The sequence below is a fragment of the Larus michahellis genome, chromosome 5 (assembly GCF_964199755.1).
Source record: "Larus michahellis chromosome 5, bLarMic1.1, whole genome shotgun sequence".
In the NCBI taxonomy this organism is placed as follows: domain Eukaryota; kingdom Metazoa; phylum Chordata; class Aves; order Charadriiformes; family Laridae; genus Larus; species Larus michahellis.
The window spans coordinates 1173113-1193158 of NC_133900.1; the positions used below are offsets into that span (position 1 = coordinate 1173113).

General features: G+C 44.0%; 1 protein-coding gene across 8 annotated transcripts in view; it reads right to left on the reverse strand.

The window, feature by feature from the left end:
- Window positions 1–20046, reverse strand: part of ANKRD17 (ankyrin repeat domain 17) — an 88361-nt gene that overhangs the window by 67401 nt on the left and 914 nt on the right. The window contains exon 1 of one of the 8 annotated variants that reach the window (XM_074587768.1): window positions 10129–10191. The exons of 6 other annotated variants lie outside the window; for them this stretch is intronic. In XM_074587768.1, the coding sequence (XP_074443869.1) occupies window positions 10129–10176 (48 nt within the window). In that variant the 5' untranslated portion in view covers window positions 10177–10191. Of the gene's footprint in view, window positions 1–498; window positions 605–10128; window positions 10192–20046 lie in introns of those variants that run through there. One more of the 8 variants, XM_074587769.1, reaches the window with a different exon arrangement.

Here is a 20046-nt window from a genome sequence, read left to right on the forward strand (position 1 = left end):
GAACCAGGAACACTGGCAAAAAGCAGAAAAAAAAAAAGGGGGGGGGGGGAGTTATGACAAGGAGCCGTCGTTCTGCAGCAGGGCCGAGATCTCCGGCAATCCCACCGCCAGGCCAGCTCCCAGGGGCTCCAGCACACCCTCGCCGACCCTCACCGCACAGAGGCCCCTCTCCTTCCTCCGCCGGCAGCACCCCAGGAACTGGGGGTGTGTGTCCCCAAACCCCGCCATCCTCGGGGCTCGGCCCCGCCGGACCCCAGCCCCCCCGTGCCGTGCAGGCCCCACAGGCGGCCGTGGGGGGAGGCTAGGCCCGGCGGGCAGGCCCGCAGCCCAACCCGGCTCCCGGCCCGGGGCCCGCCTGCCCCGAGGGAGGGAGGGGAGGCCTGGCAGGCCCCCCGCCGCCCCGGCAGGCCCTCTCTCGTCCCGGCGCTTCCCTGAGGGCTCGTCCGCCGCCGCGGACCCCGCGCACCCCTTTGTTCTGCGGCCCTCTCCCGCCCCTACCTCCAGGATGTCCTCCAACACGTACGCCTCCATGGCGGCCGCCGCCGCCGCCGCCCCGCCTCACCGCCCGGCCATGCCCCCACAGCTCCCTCCCCGCCGCCCCCCGGGACGAACGGACGGACGGACGGGCCGGCGGCCGCCCGGCAGCAGCACGCTCGCTCCCCTCCCGCTGTCAGCACGGGAAGAGGAAATGGACCGTTCCACCCCGCGCGGGGCGGGCGCCTACCACCGGGGCGCGGGGGGGGGCGGGGCGGCCCGGGACCGCCCTTCCCCGGCCGGGAGCGCGGCGGCCGCTGCCTCCCCTCAGCCAGGGCTCCGGCACGGCCCGCCCGCCCAGCTCGGACCGCGGCCCGCACGCAGCACCGGGAGCTTCCCGGGCCTCCGCCGGAACACACGGCGGGCCCAGCAGTGGGAGCAACGGCTCGCACAGCTGTCTCCAGGAGGGCCCCCACCAGCAGGAGATCCAGGAGGTCCCCCATACAGGAGCTCCAGGGGGATTCTGGGTCCCCCCCAAACAGGAGCTCCAGGAGGTCCCCCAACAGGAGCTGCAAGAGGTTCCTCCCAAAAGGAGCTCCAGGAGGATTGTGTCGTCCCCCCCGCCCCCAAACAGGAGCTCCAGGAGGGTCCTCCCAAACAGGAGCTCCAGGAGGGTCCTGTCCCCCCCAAACGGGAGCTCCAAAAGGTCTCCTCCCAGCAGGAACTCCAACAGGATCCCTGTCTCACCCCACCACAGGAGCTCCAGAAGGATCCCGTCCCACTCCCAATGAGAGCTCCAGGACGTCCCCTCCCAGGACAGGGGCCTGCTGCCATCCTCTCCGTGCTGAGAGGGTCTGACAAACCCTTTGGGTGCACACCAGCAACTCTGGGAACACTTTGAGGTACATACTCCTCCTGACCCGTTGAAGTTCACTTCGGGTGCTTTTCCTCGAGCCTATTCCCATCCTCCCCTGACTGCTCTTGGTAACAAAGCACACTCCTCAAAAACCTAAAAAAAACACCCAACCCTTAGATTAAGCAGATCTACGCCATAGCCCACGTTTTTTTTCTGGCTTCCCATTACAGCAAAAACTCCTAAGACCAACTAACCCACCTCAAGGGCTGCACTGCCAACTCCTGCATTTCCAACCACTCCATCCTTTCCTCCTCCACCGCACCAGGGACACGCAGGGTGGAAAGAATTCCAGACACCACCTGCGACTCCAATAACAAGGTACTGACCAAGTGAAGCAAGGTCTCCACAAGGTAGTTCTGAGAACCATCACCATCTCCACGCTCCTCCTCTGCTTTGCCCAACACATCAAGTGGGAACTTGGACTAAGAAAAATGAAATTTTACACGCTCCTTGAAACACGAGGTGACAGTGATATCCGTTCCACACACAGGAGGTCAGAATCGCAGAGCAATCGTATCTGCAGGTCTCAAAGTATTTAATTTTCCAGTTAAAAAAAATACAGCATACTAAATCTTCTCAACCCCACAAAAGCCTCCTCTCTCGTGAACTCATTTTAGCAGGGCACAAAAGGGTCTAGAGGCCAAAGGAATTAAATTCACATTTTGACTTGAAGAAACACTACTAATCACTCCTTTTAATTAACATCACCTTTTCCCAAAAAGTGCTCTAATTGTAACAAATACTCTCAACAACAGCAATAATAGTCTTACCTGGCCAACTGGTAACATCACAAAGCGAATTTCCAGTTGATCAGTGTGAATTTTAGGCACAGCTGTGTTCTTCTGCTAAGAAATCTGTTCTTTAACCAAAAAAAAAAAAAAAGGAAATACATCCTACTCACCTATCAGAAAGTCCCTCATTTTACACAAACTCTACACCTGCTCAGGGAGCCCCTACTATTTTTCCAATTTAGGGAACACCCCAGATTTTCCATTGTTTTACTAGAATTCATTCAAGGAGCACCTCCTTCACGAGCTGTTCATCTTTGACTCTGTATAACTTGTCTCCAGCCTGTTGCTGGAACTTAGTGCATCCTACATAATTCATGTCATGGAAGAATTTTTACGCTATTCATCAAATACCTGCCTGAACTTCGCCTCTTCAGCTGCTGAGGTTTCCTCTCAGAGGTACTGTACTGGAAGAGTTAACTGATAAATCCAGACATTACTATTTCAGCTGCTCTTCAGCCAGGGTTTTTGGCGTTTGTTTTTGTTTTTTCTTTAAACTTCTAAACAACATTTTAAAAAAAATCTAATGATTTATCGTTACAGAAGGTTAACTCTGAGGACAAGACAATATTTGCCAACATTTACCATAGACTTCAATCCACTTTGGTTTCTCTAAGCAGCACTTGCTGCAGGATCCCCTCTAGTAACACCTTCCTGACTTCGTATCCAGCTTCACTGGGCACGTGGACCTACGGAAGGGAAAGCTGGGCCAGCTAAAGCTAGGTAGACGAGAAGACTCATAGAAGTCTTAGCGGCCTCAAGGGAAATGAATCATACGAAGATCTACATTATCACAGCCTATTTTCCATCGGAAACTGTTGTTCGGGCAAAGTATCACAGGACAAAATTCCATGGTTCCTCTTGACTAGTGCTTTTAGGTCAGCATTGCTAACAGCCTTAGCAGCCCCTTGCAACTGATCCTGTGTACATGAAATTCAGCGATCACGCATAAATGTTAGCCCAAGTACAAAGCCATCCCTGCCAACATGAAGGTTTCCTTGAAATATATATATATAAAAAAAAACAACCAGCCACCACCTCCCACCTAACACTCATGTCTCAAAAGACTAGTTCTTCAGTCTTTCAAGCATCAGAAAGAATTAACGGATACCTTATATCACACCAAAAAAAAGCATAAACCACACAACTTAGTGCAGAGATTAAGATGTTTTACATATGACAACACTGAAAAGATTTTCAAATGGAAAGGCAGCATAACACAGGAACAAAAGAAGTTGTCTGATCCATACAAAGCAAGAACTGCACCATCTTCTCCATTTTTACAAAACAAGTGCAAGATTTTCATGAAGGAGAAACAAACTCACCTCAAGAGCCTGAACGATTTCTCCTCCCACTTGGAAGACAACAGGGAGTTCTGTCTGCAACAGCAGAACTTCATTTACAACACCACAACCCAATGAATAACTCAGAGCTGCTCAAGTTGTGTTACACCATCAGAAACACCAGGAGAAGCCAGGTTCTGCGTGCGAGCAGTGAGGGCAGCAAGCCACCCAACCAGCTAATATTCCACAGAAAGCAAGTCACACTCACTATTTCTTTGTTTTCACGCCCAAAATCACGATACTCCAGTCCCCTTCATGTCCCTGTTCCCTCACCTCCATCCCACCTTCACCTGCAGCCCGCTGGTGCAGGCTTATGGAGAAGCGTTTGTTTGCCAAATGACATCCACTACTACACTTAATACTTCAAAAACGTTTATAGTCTGCCATACCAAATTCCAAAAACCCGTTCCCAACACTTCGCACCACTATTAGATCTTCAGTAAAATGTAAAGGCTTTAATGCAGGCTTCCATTCTGTTCCTGCAAGGAAAAGAGGTATCAAGGGGAAAAAAACAACCAAACAAAAAAAACCCCTACTTAGATGTCCAGGATTAATTTCTTTCATATTTCTACTGTGCTATTGTGAGGTTTTAAACATGGGTCAGGAAACATATCTCGAAGTTTTGCAAAGGTGAACACAAATCCATTTCTTCCTTGCTTTCAAGTCCAGCTCTATGAATTTCTTGAAATAGCTGTTTACAGAAAAAAAAAAGTCATCTTTCTGAAACACCTACGCTTCTATTTGAAAGCTTGTTATCTTTACTTTGCCTTACTCTGAAGGGCATGATCTAATCAGTCCTCTCATCTATTACTATCTGCTACTAAAAAGCACCCTTCTAAACAAGTGATACCTCAGAACAACGCAGCCGCCCTCATCATGCACATCCATCATCTTTCTTATTACCGTCCCTTACATTCTGCGAGCCCAACGCACAGAAAAGCCCTTCTGTTCCCCACACAGAAGGTGGGAGAGGAAACATCCTAAGTGCAGCCTGAGGAGACAAACTTAGCGCACAACTGCTTAAAAACAGGGGGAAAAGTCTTACTTCAAGCTACGCTGAAGCGCGTTGGACCAAAGGGAATCCTGTGAAAGCCAAAGCTAGGGCCAAGTAGGCCACTAGACAGTGGGCAGTTTTTAAAAAGATTCGTAGTTCAGCCTTTTAGAGCCACACAGGCCACCAGGAATTCAGAACCGGCATCGCTCAGATCACATCACCCTGAAACACAAGCGTTTTAACAATTGATCCGAGAGAGATTCTGTCACCCAGAAACGTAAGCATTTGAACAATTGATTGGACAATTCCCACTCTTATATCACAAAAGCACATTGTTATCTCTTTACAGCTGATCAAGCAGTACTGGTCACCAACCGTCCCAAAGCATATCAACGCACTTTTTTGTGTGCTTTCAGAGTCACAGAGCTCGGTGTCAAGGTTGGGGTGTTTAAACCGTGTCCCACGCGGATGCTAACACCTTACTCAGCAGAACCAAGATGTGCATTCACCACTAAAAAAACAAATCATTTTGAAATTAAAGAGTTGAAAATAGCCCTTCAATAGAGTACAAAGTACCCCTCAGTGACCCCTTTAGTGTGGCTTTACCAAGTATTTCTCTTCCCAGCAGCAGGCAGACAGTCCTAACGACATGACCTCAGACAGAATCAAAAAGTTCCCGAGACAGCTAAGACCAAAAAGCAGGGTGGGTTTCCACCAAAATTTTGTGACATTCTGATTTTCTGCCAAGTGCAGAGCGCCAAGAGGCAAAAATCCCACCCTTGTCATAGGAAACACCTTGCAAACTGAGGCATATACCACAAACGAAATGTATTTGAACACGTTGAATATGACAAAGAGAAGACTGTCGTTTCATATGAATTAGAGATATTCATGAAATCAGAAAACTCAATTAATCCACAAAAGGGAAAACCCCATCATTGAAACTTTCAGAGGACCAAGCTTCCTCTCCCAACACAAAACAAGAAGGCATCACAAGGTGAGATGCAGGAGCACTTGTTTCTATGCTGGAGAAACATTCAATGTGCAAGGAATATTCCAATAGCTTTTTCAAAGGCTGCTTCAAACTTGTGTTTGAAAGATTCCGTGGGTGAGAAGCCCGTCCAAGTCCGCACCAGTAAAGCAGTGGATACGGTGGGGTCATACTTCGGAACTCAACCCATCATAGACTCTGTTCCCGGCTTTATCACCGGTACGGGGAGAGCTCTCCTATTACTGCTTAAGGAGAGAGCCAAAAACATGTCGAAGACTAGGATCACCTACAGAATACTCAACGAAAATCAACCAGATGTGTTCACAAGTCACCACCCACTGAAGGGATGACTTTTTGTAGTCTAGACTTTCTTTGTTCTGTATTAAATGCTGCAGAAGTGGATCACCAGAACAGCACTTCGAATGCAACAGCCTCATAAAAACCTAGGAAGCCAGTGTCCCTCTAAAGCAGATGCAGTCGCTGAAGCTATTCTGTATCAAAGAATATGCAGTCACCAAAATTATCTTAAAGATAGGGAAAAGAAAAACAGGGAAAAAAAAAAAGGCAAGAAACCTAACTTAATTGGGAGACACGCTAAGGGGCAAACAACTCCAAATGACAAACTGCAATTATCCACCACCTAATGTACATCCCCTCCCCCTGCTAATGCTAGCTTTCAGCTTCGTGTTGGGTCCATTTCTTCCTTTTTTAGAGTGATGATACTCCTATCCACGTTCCTTTGGCTGGACTGAGCCAAGTTTTGCCTATCTGCTCTTAGAATAAAAATAGAGCTTTTCAAAATCCTCTACAACTAAGTCAGAAGTGAATGTTTCTCCAAACAGACACCCCTAAGGGTACACACTGCTTCAAATAAGATCACTGCCTTGTAAATTCATAGTATTTATCAAGCTTCATTAGGAACTACATCCCCACCTGTACATATACCTTTCCTCACTCCATCGTATCGGTAGCTAGTTCAGACAGCCGCTAAGACACCAAACATGTTCTTCTGTGCTACTTCTCATATCTTTTTTTTAAAACACAACAATCTTGTTATGCCACAAAAGTGTGACCTCTACTTCGTATAAGTTTGCATGAATTATCACTTGGTGCATTTTGTAAACTCCTCCAGTTCTATGTCAATACCAAGAAGAGCTTTAAACCTACTGTTCCACCTCCTTTCTCCAGCTGGATTTATGACGCCCCTCATTTTTGATCCTCAGTGGTTAGTGATTACATAAAATCAAATCAAACCAAAATCAAACCTCAGGAACCATCTGAAGTCATGACCCTCATCTGCTTTTTCTATTTTCACATAACATATTATTTTCTTGTTCTTCACTTCCTAGAGCAATCACCTCTCCACAGCTGTCAGCCCGGTTACTTTCTGGCATCCTTCAGGTAGGTGCTTTAGTGAATTTCAAAGCAAAGAAATTTACTGCCTTCCTTTCATTTTTATTATTGGGGGTGGGGGCATGCAGGGATGATGGGCTTTAACCTGATAAAATCTACTATTTTAAACACATACTTTTCTTGTACTTTCTTTTCATTCCTTTATCCTTATAATTCAGTGTCTCCTCTAAGCATTTCAGACTCTTCTGCCAAAACCCGCAGCGGCGCATTCACTGAGTTTCCCAATCCCAAGATGACCCTTGCTGCCCGTCCTTACTACATCACACCACCCTCAACTCACCTCCATTACCTCCCACAAATAAGGACACTTCCATAATGAATCCACATATTTTTCTTAACAACTATGTAGCAACTTTTTTGACTGACCAGGATGATTTCACACTCGAAAAACAAGCTTTCTCCTGAGATCATTCATTTCTGTCCAGTGTATTCTTCATTTGGCCTAGGGCAGCAGCAAGGCATTCGAGACCCTTCTGCCACATTCAGTGTTTGCTGTTCATTTAGTTTTACTGGATTTGGTAAACATATAAAACTGGAGAGGATGAAAATCTAGTCCTTAAGGGCCCTTAACATGGTACTCTTGAGACCTAGGTTTTCCACAGCTCCAAGGAAACCAGTATCTATGAAAGGCATCTGTACTTAACTACCTTTGGAAGTGCCAAGATAAACGCATGCTGAGCTTTTTATGTCAATTTAAGACTGCATAAAACTAAAAAGGTTTAAGGACTGACTGTTGACAACAGACGGGGACATTTATGACCTGTCTGATGGCATAAAGCTGCCCGATTCCCTTCGCACAAACCCTTCTCTGAGCCATCCTCCCTGAACAGAAGCACTACGCTACCAAACTGTACCCGGCAGCTTGCATGAACTATTGGGTTGTGGTGGGATCAGGGAAGAAGACTCCGCACCCAGAGAACCCTTTTCAAATGCCTATTATCTCCTCCCAGTAACAGTTGAGAGACTTCAACATTCACGCTGCATTACCATTTCATAGAAGATATCTCGTTCTCAGTTAAAACCTCACTTCCACCACTGAAACAAGTCAGCAACACAATGCCAGGAAGCTATAAGGATTCAGCGACAGCACACACAGGCTCAAAGCAAGAGCCTTCAGCTTATAGCACTTTTTCCAGGAACTCTTAAGACAAGGGCCGTCAAAAGCTAGTTCTGTCTGAAGTGAGACTGCAACACTCAAGGCAAGAGCCATAAGTTAACAGTCCTAAATTCTATTAGCAGCCTCTTATTCTTACACCATCAATCTCTAAGCAGGAGGTAGATGCACAATATAAAAATATTTCTGAAATAAGTCTTCATCTATTCCCAAATGACACATCTAAATAGAGTTTTATAGCCTAGCAAAGGAAGCAGCGTTCTGGCACAGAGTGAGAAACCCTTCTAATCAGCAAAAAGCCTTCTTCCCCAGTAAGTGCTTACATCAGCCCTATTATTTTGGACTTCAATTCTGCGAGACAAATGTAAGCATGGAAAAAGGAGGAAAGAAAATATCTTTACTCATCCATAGCACTGCCCTGAAGATGAACTAAACCAGAACATCATTAAAAAGCAACTGTGTCAAGACACATTCCTGCAGTTCTGCCTCCTTGTTTGTCCAGTGCATTTTCTCTCTTATTAGAGGAGCCCCTACAATTTTCCTGTGGAGGAACTGCCCAATGCAAAGTCAAACAAAACTGATGCAAAGGTGCAAAGTGAGACAAAAATTACATAGCATTACATAAGCATTTTAAAAGTGTTTTTCATCAGAAGTGTAAGATTACTGGCAGAAATTTTTGTCTAAGGAGAGCTTTCTATAAGAGAACTTCCTTTTAAGTTCTCTGCTTTAAGCGGTCCGTGTTTTCACCGGGTAACACTGTGTTCCAAGCCTTTAGTCCGGGAACTCTCAACACAGTAAAGAAATCTGGTTTTGGGCTAAACACAAGTAAGATAGGGAACACGTTCAGAAAAGACAACCATTTGGGACAGGGAGGATCCTTCTTCCAACAAATTAAAATATATTCCTTTCTCATTCCACATGTGAAATACTGGTGACAAGAAAGCTGCGTATATTGTAAGCAGCATTTGAACAGCCTCAAAGCAAGGATTATAATTTTTCACATGTCCAAGTCCCATAGAGTCCAACAACATTCACGCTAACACCTCTCAAATTCTAAAATACGGTACTAATCCAAGGCTTCTTCACATTAGCACGTGAAAATTTGAGTACAAGGTCAAAGCCATCCTCATTTAACATACGCTCTATCTGTGCCCTCTACTTGATATGCAGGTAGGAGAATATGCCTACTTCAGAAGAAGTTGCTCTTCATTTTCTTCTGGTTAATATCGGCACGCAAGCTCCCAAATATAGACGCTTTCTCTTATACCTGCTGTAACACAATGTATTTTTGGCAATTTTGGCTATGCACTCACAAAACACAATTATCAAATAATAATGTTTAGTATAAAAAGCACTGAATACAATGTGGAGGAGGCTAGCTCCTTTTTTCCAGTTCTTCAGTCATTAATGAATATATATCGGAACTTGTCTAATATTTTAAAACTAAGAACTTTTTGCAGGTTAACAGCTGCAAACTATTCGGGAACTTCCAGTGGCTTAAGTGCAAATATACTCCCCGCAAAGATTTAGGAAACCTTCAACCAGAAAAAGACACTTTTTAGAACAAAGCATCCTCCTCCTTTTTAAGTGGCCATCATTTTCTTCTATGCATATTAATCCAATTAAGAGAACGTATTTCCACGTCAAATTCTGATCCAGGATCGGCTGGATCAGGATGTCCCTGTCTCCCTTTTCCCAGCTGAACGTGACAGCCATTTCAGCTATCAATGCTCTACGTTCAGGTAGGCTGTTCGTAAAGAATTTGGACTTAGTTAGTATGAAATTTTGAGCCTGTCCTAACTGTTACAGAAACAATCAGGAGCCCTAACAACGTATTTGATGTTTCTTTCTTTTACAAAGCTCCCAATAATCAGAGTTACTTAGCTGGCACCTTCAAGTTCACGGACTGAACTGGCTAGAAAATCTACTCCATTTGTTAACAGCCATACCAAGCCCGGAATTTAACAGAGAGCAGGCTGTTAGAAAACAATAAAGAAGGAAAAATACATAAACTGAATAAAAAACAGTGAGAGACTTTTGTGTTCTCTAAATTCTGTTAATACGGATGTTCACATCTTGTTTCATCTGAAGTTACCTGGAAGATCAAGACAGACTGGGGACCACAAAGCAGAACTCCCAGCATTTATTATCAGTATAGTTGAACCCGCCGCCAGATTGCAATCCTTCTAGCTGAACGCTGCTTGTTCTCTGGAATCCAATACCTCCTGTCCCCCATCTCTTCTTTGTTGAGTCTTCAAAAATATACGTCACAGGTTCAGTTTATCTCAGATTATCACAAGAAAGACACAACAATTAACTAGCAAACATTTGCCCTTCTCAATTCAAGATGCACTCACAGTAAGAGCCCGATTTTAGCCCAAGACTAACCCTGAAGGCTTTCAAGAGTCCCAAACCAAACCAATCTCCAGCAGCGTTCACCAGCACAGCCAGACTACTCACCATCCTGAGAGCTGAGGTCCCCCAGCAGCCCAACCTACATGCACCCCCCTCCTACAGCAGAACCTCTCCCCCTCCAATGCTATTTAAATTAACTCCTTTAGGCTCTCTGTGTATGATTTATTTTACTATGACAAAATTTAGTAAGTGCATTGGACGTTCACAAAACGTTACAAAAAATCATTTAAATATGTCTCAGACTGTGTGCACAATACTTTTGTTACAAAATCAATTGCTCAAGTTATTTCTGTGAACAAGTATTACAATGGTTTGGAAAGACTGCATACTCTGCAGTACCCATCTCTGGATTACGATGAAAGCCACCACCACCAAAGACCTGCTTGAAAACATTTGGGGTCTTTTTTAGGTGTAAAAATTCAGTTTTTTTAAAATTAAAGCTTGTTCAGAGTACTACTACTAACCTTATTACAAGTCTAATTCACTCAAGGAAGTGCTTACTAGGTGGCACTACTTCACACACACTTCATAATGAGTAATGTTGATAAAATTACCAAAGGCAAAAAGATTTGCAACCTAGCTGAGGTTTTGGCCATACACTGACATAACTAAGCCATGCTGGGACACAACAGCACCCACCAGTTCCAAGGCACCGGAGGAACCAGCATCTACATCCATTTCACAGGCCCGTGACCTGCTAGAGAGAGTTGGGATAAATCAGCAGGGCAAAAGCACAGCTTGGGGGGAAGAGATTTCCCCCTCTTGGCTGAGTTAAGCTTTTAGATCAACTCATCACATCATGCCATCCCATATCCAGCTTCGGTGCACCTGCCAGCATCTTCCTAAAAACCCACCCCAACTCCACAACACAAGTACACTTTGTCAACTCAAAGACACAAGTACATTTAGAGTGATTTTACACAGAAGTCGTGTAGAAACACAGACGTTTCCCCCCACATGCAGGCTTCAGAAAAGCCCTTCTTCAAAGTTTAGCACGTGAAGTTAGCCACTATATTTATCCCTGAGGAGCTCCTTTATCAAGCTGATGCTTCACAAGAATGCCAGCACGCTGTTACGCCAACTTCCACTTCTGTTCGTGACTGAGATGGACAGAAGGCATATGTTCATCTATCTAGCAGACTGTTACATTGAAAGCACTCTTTTTCTTTAAAATAGCTTGGCTATGTGTATTACAATCACTATACCGGTCACAGTCATGCTTTGTGACTTTTATGCTTGGCAGTGTACAAAGCGACTCCGATGCTGCGCTAAATGACGCCAAAGCAGTGATGGTGATCCTCAGAATGCGGCAACATCTTAAGAAAATACTTCTTCCTTCCTCTCTTCCTCCCTATCCTTAACATGCTGCTTTCAAGAACCTCAACAAATACCAGAGATTAAAAAAAAAGTCAGTGCTGATTTTATCTCAAGCAGCAAAATTTCTGCCGATTTCTCTCTCCAGGACTGTGCCAGCCACTTTCAAATAGAAGATCCAAGAGAAGTGTCAAGAGGACTACTTTGCCCTTTAACGCAGTAATTCTCACAGATCTGTAGCATTCTTAACAATTCAAGTCCTCAAAGACAATGCAGGTTTCTTTGACAGGCATTTAAACGAAGCAAAAAAAGCAGTCCCCATCCCTCCTCCCTGCTCAAGTTCCGGGCTCTTGGCTGTGTCAGCACAAGCTCTTGTGCGACCGCCTGACAATCTGGATCAAGGAACCGATTGACTGTAAACATGCTTTTTCTGTTGCTGAGGTTTTTTTTCAACGAGATCATTTCCCAAGTGGCCGGGAGGAGCAATGAACGCCCTTTTTTTTTTTTTTTTTTGGCAGCAGTGTGCTCACTGCAACCTTCCTACAAACCCGATTCCCCCACCTTCAGTGGGATCAGTACCCACGCTGACACAGTGGATGAACAACACTCAGCACTTGATGGGGAAAAAAAAAAAAAAAAAAAAAACACCCAACCGAAGCCACATCATGATTTTAAATTTTAAACTTCATTAAGGCATTGTTCACCCTTCTGTGGAGGAGAACAATTCACCCCTGCAGAACAGCATAAAAAGGAAAATTCCTCTGGCAAAGCGTTTCGGGACAAGACTGCACAAAAGGCAAGAAATACCTGAAGTTTTGAAACGGCGAAGCTCAGGGACAGGAAAACACGTGAGCCACCAGATCCCTACCAGGCACAGATGTACTGGGGACCTCCAGCTTCTTGATAAATAAAGTGTTTAATTTTGTTCTTGTGTGTGGGAAAAACTGGGAGGATAGAAACGACCTTCCTCCTCTTATCTCCGAATCCCTCCCTGCCCTTGAGAGAGGTTTCAGATGTTCCCCTTCTGCCAAGGCTGTATCCACAAAACAGTGCCTGCAAAGAAGGACAGATGCAGAGGCTGAGAAAGAATCATTCTTTTTTCATTAGGGCAAGGGGAAACAAACCTGAGCTCAACTACAAGGTAGTCTCCTTTGCAGTAGAAAGAAGTCATATCACTGTGTGAAAGATGCCTTTCATTTTTAACCTAAAGAAAAAAAGAATCCAGACACTTCACTTCTTGGCGGCTTCAAGCTGAACTTGAGGAGAACGGAGGCCAGAAGCCCAAACTGATATTCTAAAGAGCGACATTTCATCATGCTTCTTAATACTGCAGACTTCTTTCTAGCACTGCTTTCTAGCACCTGAACAGCTGCGTATTTGGACACATTATCCATTCTTGATGATTAACACCACAAGGACCTAAGATATCGGGCTGGGGCAGGGAAATAAAATAAAATCAAGGTTTATTTCATCTCATTTCCTAGAATACACCATTATACTCCTAGGACTTGAGGATTCCGCTAAAATATAATAGAGGAAAAACACCTGCACATCAAACACCAATAATGTGAATTTGTCAAAAACTGCTTTGGGTAATGCAAACAAAATCATCCTAATTACAACATTCAGCCTAAAAGAAAATACTGCAAGCACAAAGAAAGATATATTAAAGACATGCTTCGTTTCATGGCTGATTTTTAGCCTGGTATACAACCATTATCTAATGTGAAAATAAGGTGACACAACAGTTAAGTAATGCCTCCACACGGCTTCAGCTCTTCAGATAGTTATGAGCTTCAGATTGCACATGGGGGGGGAAAAATGTGGCTGAAAACCATCTGGAATAGCGAGATAACCTCTCCGAGTACCGATTAACACAAAGCACCAACTGCTTAGTGAAAACAGAGAGGAAACGCTGCCCTTCATTGGTCAAGCATGGGATTTTTTTTTTTTTTTTTTTCAAATATTCCTGTTGACACGGCACAATGACCGCACGGAGCTCACCAGAATTCACACACTAACACCAGGACATATTTACATTCACTGGTAAGGCTAACCACACATTAAGGAAGACTTTTTTTTTCCCCTAAGTACACGTGTCAGTTAAATGACCTTATCCAAACCATTTGTCAGCATTAAGGCCTTCCCCACCCACACAATTAGCGTTCTTTCTTAAAACATCAAAAGTTACTGACATAAGAGTTGCACATGGGTACAGACGCCCTACAGATACAGCACATCTTCAAGATGCTATTTCAACTTAGTCACCTAAAATGCCGTACCATCAAGAAACCAGAAGCACATCATTTCAGGAAAAAAAGTCTACCAAGGCATCCACCCATACTGTTCAAATGGCCTAAAACACTAATGTCGCATTTGGGTAGTTTTTATTTGTAATGCAAAGTTAGAAAGGCTTGTTTCTTTAACCCGGAAATCAAGTCTTCTAACTTATCTTGGATCTGCAGCATTGATTTTTCAATTCCTAAATCCAATTGCCAAAGCAGCTATATCCTAAACAAGCACAAATAGTTTTGTTTTTAAAACACAGATAGAGAAAAGAAACCCAAACATACATAATCCCATTTGCCTTCAAAGTTGACAGATGAGGAAATCGTCTCAGCTCCATCTCTTCCAGAGAAATCATTCTCTTTAAAGAACTAAATTACTAACTTACAATATGGGGTGTTTGGCTCCAGCCTGCACACAGGAATTATGTTTATAGGGACATTTCCTGAAGAAATATCTGAGGAAGTAAACAAATTCACGTGGCGTCACCAATACCTAACTCCACCTTCTGCCGCAGTCATTTTATGCAGGGGGCTTCTTTTTAAACCCAGATATTCACTAATAACTTCAATTACATAGAGCAGACAAAAAAGGCTTATTTAAGAACTTTGATTTGGGCATCTTCCTCATCATTATAGTGACTACAATGTATGGCTTGGCCCAAATCACCTTAGGTCTTGCACGAGTTTGGTTTTTTTCCTAAGGGATTTCACTATTTCTTCTTTTGAAGGGAAGAAACTAAACAGTACAGGCAAAAAAACTGCCAAAGCTGACAGAAAGAAAAGAATTACAGCATAAACAATGAGGCAGCGTGTGAGATCGAGCTGTACATCAGGATGTCACACACTAACAAGGACAGAGCCCAATTAGTTCCATGCTCAGTCATGTATTTGAAGACGCAAGGAGATGAAAGTAATGGTAGTACAGAGAACGTATCATGCAGCGGTCAAGCGAGACATACTGGCTCTTTAGCAGCCCTGCACGATCCAAAGGTCTTATTCCAGGATGCTAATTAAGACAGTTGGGATTTAAAAAAAATTATAAATTAAATTCTGCGTTTCAAATCAACAGCTTGCTTTAATACTTGAGCTGTTAAAACCTTTTACAATTTAAGTACTACAACCGTGTGCCTGTGACACTCTTGAAATTGCACCAGTAAGCCCAAATTGTCAGATTAACACCTTATATCTGAAGCTAAAAAAGTTAAGAGTAGCTTCCTCTGCATGAAGAAATTTTATAGGACCAGTGGTGTTCTGTTGTTTTATTTACTTCATCTTACTAGTTCAGTTCCATTACTAATTCAATTGCAGATGAAAAAACAAAAAATGAACTTTTATTAACAGCAGCTATGAGGCCCCAGTAAAAACAAGAAAGGGCTGTACCCCCAGCAGCGTGGGCAGCAAGGAAAGGGGGCGGATTCTGCCCCTCTGCTCCACTCCGGGGAGACCCCACCTGGAGTACTGCGTCCAGCTTTGGAGTCCCCAACATCACAAGGACACAGAGCTGTTGGAGCGGGGCCGGAGGAGGCCCTGGAGGTGCTGGGAGGGCTGGAGCCCCTCTGCTGTGAGGACAGGCTGAGAGAGTTAGGGGGGTTCAGCCTGGAGAAGGGAAGGCTCCGGGGAGACCTTGAAGCCCCTTCCAGTCCCTAAAGGAGCTCCAGGAAAGTTGGGGAGGGACTCTGGAGCAGGGAGGGGAGCCATGGGACGAGGGGGAATGGCTTTAAACTGGAAGAGGGGAGATTGAGATGAGATCTCAGGAAGAAATTCTTTGCTGTGAGTGTGGTGAGCCCCTGGCCCAGGTTGCCCAGAGAAGCTGTGCCTGCCCCATCCCTGGAGGGGTTCAAGGCCAGGTTGGATGGGGCTTGGAGCAACCTGGGCTGGTGGGAGGTGTCCCTGCCCAGGGCAGGGGGTTGGAACAAGATGATTTTTAAGGTGACTTCCAACCCACACCATTCCACGATTCTGTGAATGCGTAAGGAACAGCCAAAACATCTCAAAAACATCCTTTGCACAGGGCAATGCTTTCAGGCACAGTTAACATTATTGAGGATTATGTCTAGGAAAGCTAATTTACACGTCATATGAGAATCCAGTGACAAACTACATCAGTCAGAAAAATGAAAGGAAGAACAGGAAGAAGCACACACAAATCCAAGACTGATCTACATCTAATCATCACGAGACTCTCTGATCAAGGAGAACACTGAACTGACAAACTCCTAAAATGGATATGATATTAGGAAAAGCAATTATAAACTTCACTGCCAGCAGCAAACATCCCATAAGTACAGAGACTTGAAATAAGCTTGTAAACAGAGTTTTTAATACACAATTAAACTTTTCTGTGTTTAATGAGAAGCCCTAATGCAGATTTTTACATAGCAACTTCCTACTAAGACTTGCTTATCTTTTGTACTGTTTCACTATTGGTTGAAGACAAACGTTTAGCAAAATCGGTACATACACGAACACTTTCAAGAAGCCTACATACTTATGTTTGTGTGAGCCTGTTCAGAGGAACTGCTAAACCATGTTTTCACAAAAAAAAAAAACAACCACCAAACCAGAGAGCAAATAAAAAAGCTCCCAAACAATAATGATGTTCCCAAGCTTCACATGTGTCAGCTTTCATTTGCCTAACCTGCTCCCTTCCCCCCTCCCTCCTTTTTTTTATTTTTTGACTCATGTCCTGAAAATCATCCTCTAAAGAAGCTTGCAAGACAGACCTTTGATTCAACTCAAGGCACAAATTCGTCAGGCAGTTTTCTTCGTATTTGTTTCACATATTTACGTATCAACAATAAGCCACGTTAAATGGGGGACAAAGGGCACGCTGTACAAAGCCCCACTAAAAAGTAAAAGCAGCTTCCCATTAGGTGAACAGACCAGCCCCAGTATATAGTCTGCTTCAGTGACACTCCTCACTCAATTCTGATCAAGAACCAAGACGCACCTTCACCTCACCCTTCAACATCTAACATGTCAACCCATTAAATTTCCCACGTGTGTCACCGCACCTATCCGATTTTTACCTGAATGCGCACTTTCTGTCAGTTATCACCTGATAGAAATGGCACTGCACTCCTATTTAACCACAACCCAGCTCCTTAAGCAGCTTATGAGACTATCTCTATGAAAAATGAACAATTTGGCTTGTTGTACCTGATCACTCATAAGCTAAGACCAGAATTCTGCCAGGAAGCATGCGCGCTGACCTCCCTGGTACGTAACTTCTACTGTCATTTTTCTCTTACCTTAAAATATCTCTTCCTGTGTACTGAAAAGAGTTGCCATTTTTTTAATTAGCTGGTGGTTAGAGAAAAGGCAATTTGCCATTTAGAGACAATACTGGACTGCGCTACCTAGAATCTAGGGGTTTGTTGACATGCAGCAATTTGCTGCAATATCAAAAAGCAACTTTGGAGGTTGCCATGGACGTCGTAGTAGGAGCTCCTTAAATTGTTGGTATGAGATTTCAATTGAACTTCTCCCAAAGCTCTATCCACCGCCTACATTTCCACACTGAGATCTAATGGAGTTTAGAAACAGACTGAGATGAAAACATCTGATTACTACTTCTTATTCCATTCCATCAGCTCAGCAACAACTGAGCCAAACAATGTCTTTCCACTCATGGGGTTTTTGTGATTTAGTATCTGCCAGGTTTCTGATTATTACTCCTTTGACTTGTTGCTACTGTACTCCTGATTTTTAGAAGCCGTCTCATTAGTAGTCAGATCTAGAAGCAATTTGCTTCAGATTAGAGAAGTCTTCACGTATTAAGCATGGGAAGGGCAAAAAAGAACATAAGACAAACTGTCCTAAGTCTACAGAGATAATGAAGTGAACGGCTGGGAGGGAACATCTTATGCAGTGTTCCCACAACAGTTTCCATTTACAGCAAAACCATAAACTTAGATTTCTTTGTGTTTTTCATTCTATGTGTCTTCCAGACTGCCAGTGGTCAGAAGACCACAATCCAACTGCTGAAAGCCAAACAAACTATGCACATCTCAAGAAAGTCTAAACTAAAGAAAATTTTAAACCCCAAACAACTAAAAATCCCACCGTAGAAACACCAACTTTTTTCTTTTTTTAAAGCCAAAATTAAACATCAGGTTGCTTTCAGACAAAGAAAACTCCCTTTTGCTGAGAACATTCAAAACACATTTCCTCCCCAGGAGCTGCTGGGAACTACTTTGAAGTGAGATCCTCTGCTCCATTAATCAGGCCATCCTCATGCTCACATTCCTAAAAACTGTGATTTCAGCTGTGCATATTCTACTAAGCTGCATCATTTCATCCTGAAGTCAGTGGGACTAGAACAGTTTTTTGCAAGCAACCTGAATGATCAAGCGAAAGAATTATTATAAATAAAGCTAATATATGACAGAATGTATGCTATGCCAAACTTAATAAACTCAATATTATTACCTTGTTTACCACTTACTTACTCCTGCTTAATCTTTAATCCCAGCCCACCCGGACTGGGAAGGCCTTCACTTACGATGTATAAGATGAAAACATCAGGGAAACTTCCAGATGCCAAAACTGCATTCCCAGCTATTGGTATCTACAATACATGTCATTCTATGAAAAAAAAAAAAGAGTCAAGTATTCTTCTGGTGCCTCATGATACTTTAATGATCATTTCCTTTTTTATCTCTCTGCAGGTCTCAAAGCATATTAAATAGGTGGCTATGGAAGGCACAGTGTGCAGGCAAAGGCTCAGCTCACCTAAGATGACATGTATTCCTTCGTTGTCTCGTTGCCTTTCCCATCATGCCATACCCACTGTACTGTTTGAAAGCTATCAGGATAAGGAGCCATTTGGAAGAACGGCTGGGGACCACAAAATAAATCCGCCTACTATTTTGCCATTAAGTCTCACTTTACACAAATCCTGATGAAGGCTGCTGTCACACACAGGGCTCATCTCAATGCTCAATTATCAACCGATGCATCTGCTAAGTCACTGGACAGCCTCCATCCCTTGGCCACACACCACCATAGCAAAACTCCACGGACTCCATCTAAGAGAGCAAGTTCTTCAAGTATGTGTAGGACTGCTAGTTAGCACAGTTCAGCACGTAACCACAGCTGCCTATCTCACAAGTTTTACACCTCAAAAACTTCTACCTAGCTGATAACACTCACTTTCCTAAAAATAAACACTACAGAACCAAAACGCCAGGCACAACTGTTAATTGAGACACATTCATTGTGTGCAATTTATCTCGCAGCAGTTGGATAAAATACTTCTCGTATCAACTTCTGCAGAAATAAAATGCAGAGTGCTTCTTAACTGTGGAAAAACTTATCACCATCTCAACCCAGCCCTTCCTTAAACATATCAGACTCTTCCTTCCCATTCTTCCTGCTCAATTTACTTTCTAACACAAAAGTAGATATACCACTTAAAAAACAACCTGTCAAGAAATAAACTTCAAAGCAAAGCTTATGAACTTGAAGTGGACTTTTTTTGAAGACGCTACTGAAAAAAAGCAGAAGTGAACATCCAGCTTAGAAGGTTACAGAATTAAAAGCACTCAGCAAAGCCACTCGGTGTGAATATATATGCAAATAAGGAAAGGGCTTCAAGTCTTGCTCGGCGTCTTCCAGCCATACCTACCTGAAAAACCTAACCTTAAACAAGCACGAGTTAAGAACGCTTCCTTGGGCTTGTTTCAGGATTACTTTGAAGCGGTGGCTACTGCGGGGTTCAGAGAAGGTGTCCAAGAAGGAGCAGAAGGCCCAGGGCTCTGAGGCAGCCTCCGCTTTACCGAAATCCACCTGCTTTTCCCCAAGACGATCTATTCCCACACCTGGGCACCCAGCTTTCCAGCAGCGTGCCCAGAGCTCAGGCCTGCCTCCACAGCCCCCGCCCGGCGGCATTCCCACCCTCACGCCCTCCCACCCCAATTCCACCGTGGCACGTGAGGACACACCACACGGCCTCGAGGGCCGCCTGCACCGTTTTTGGGGCCTTTCGCCCCCAA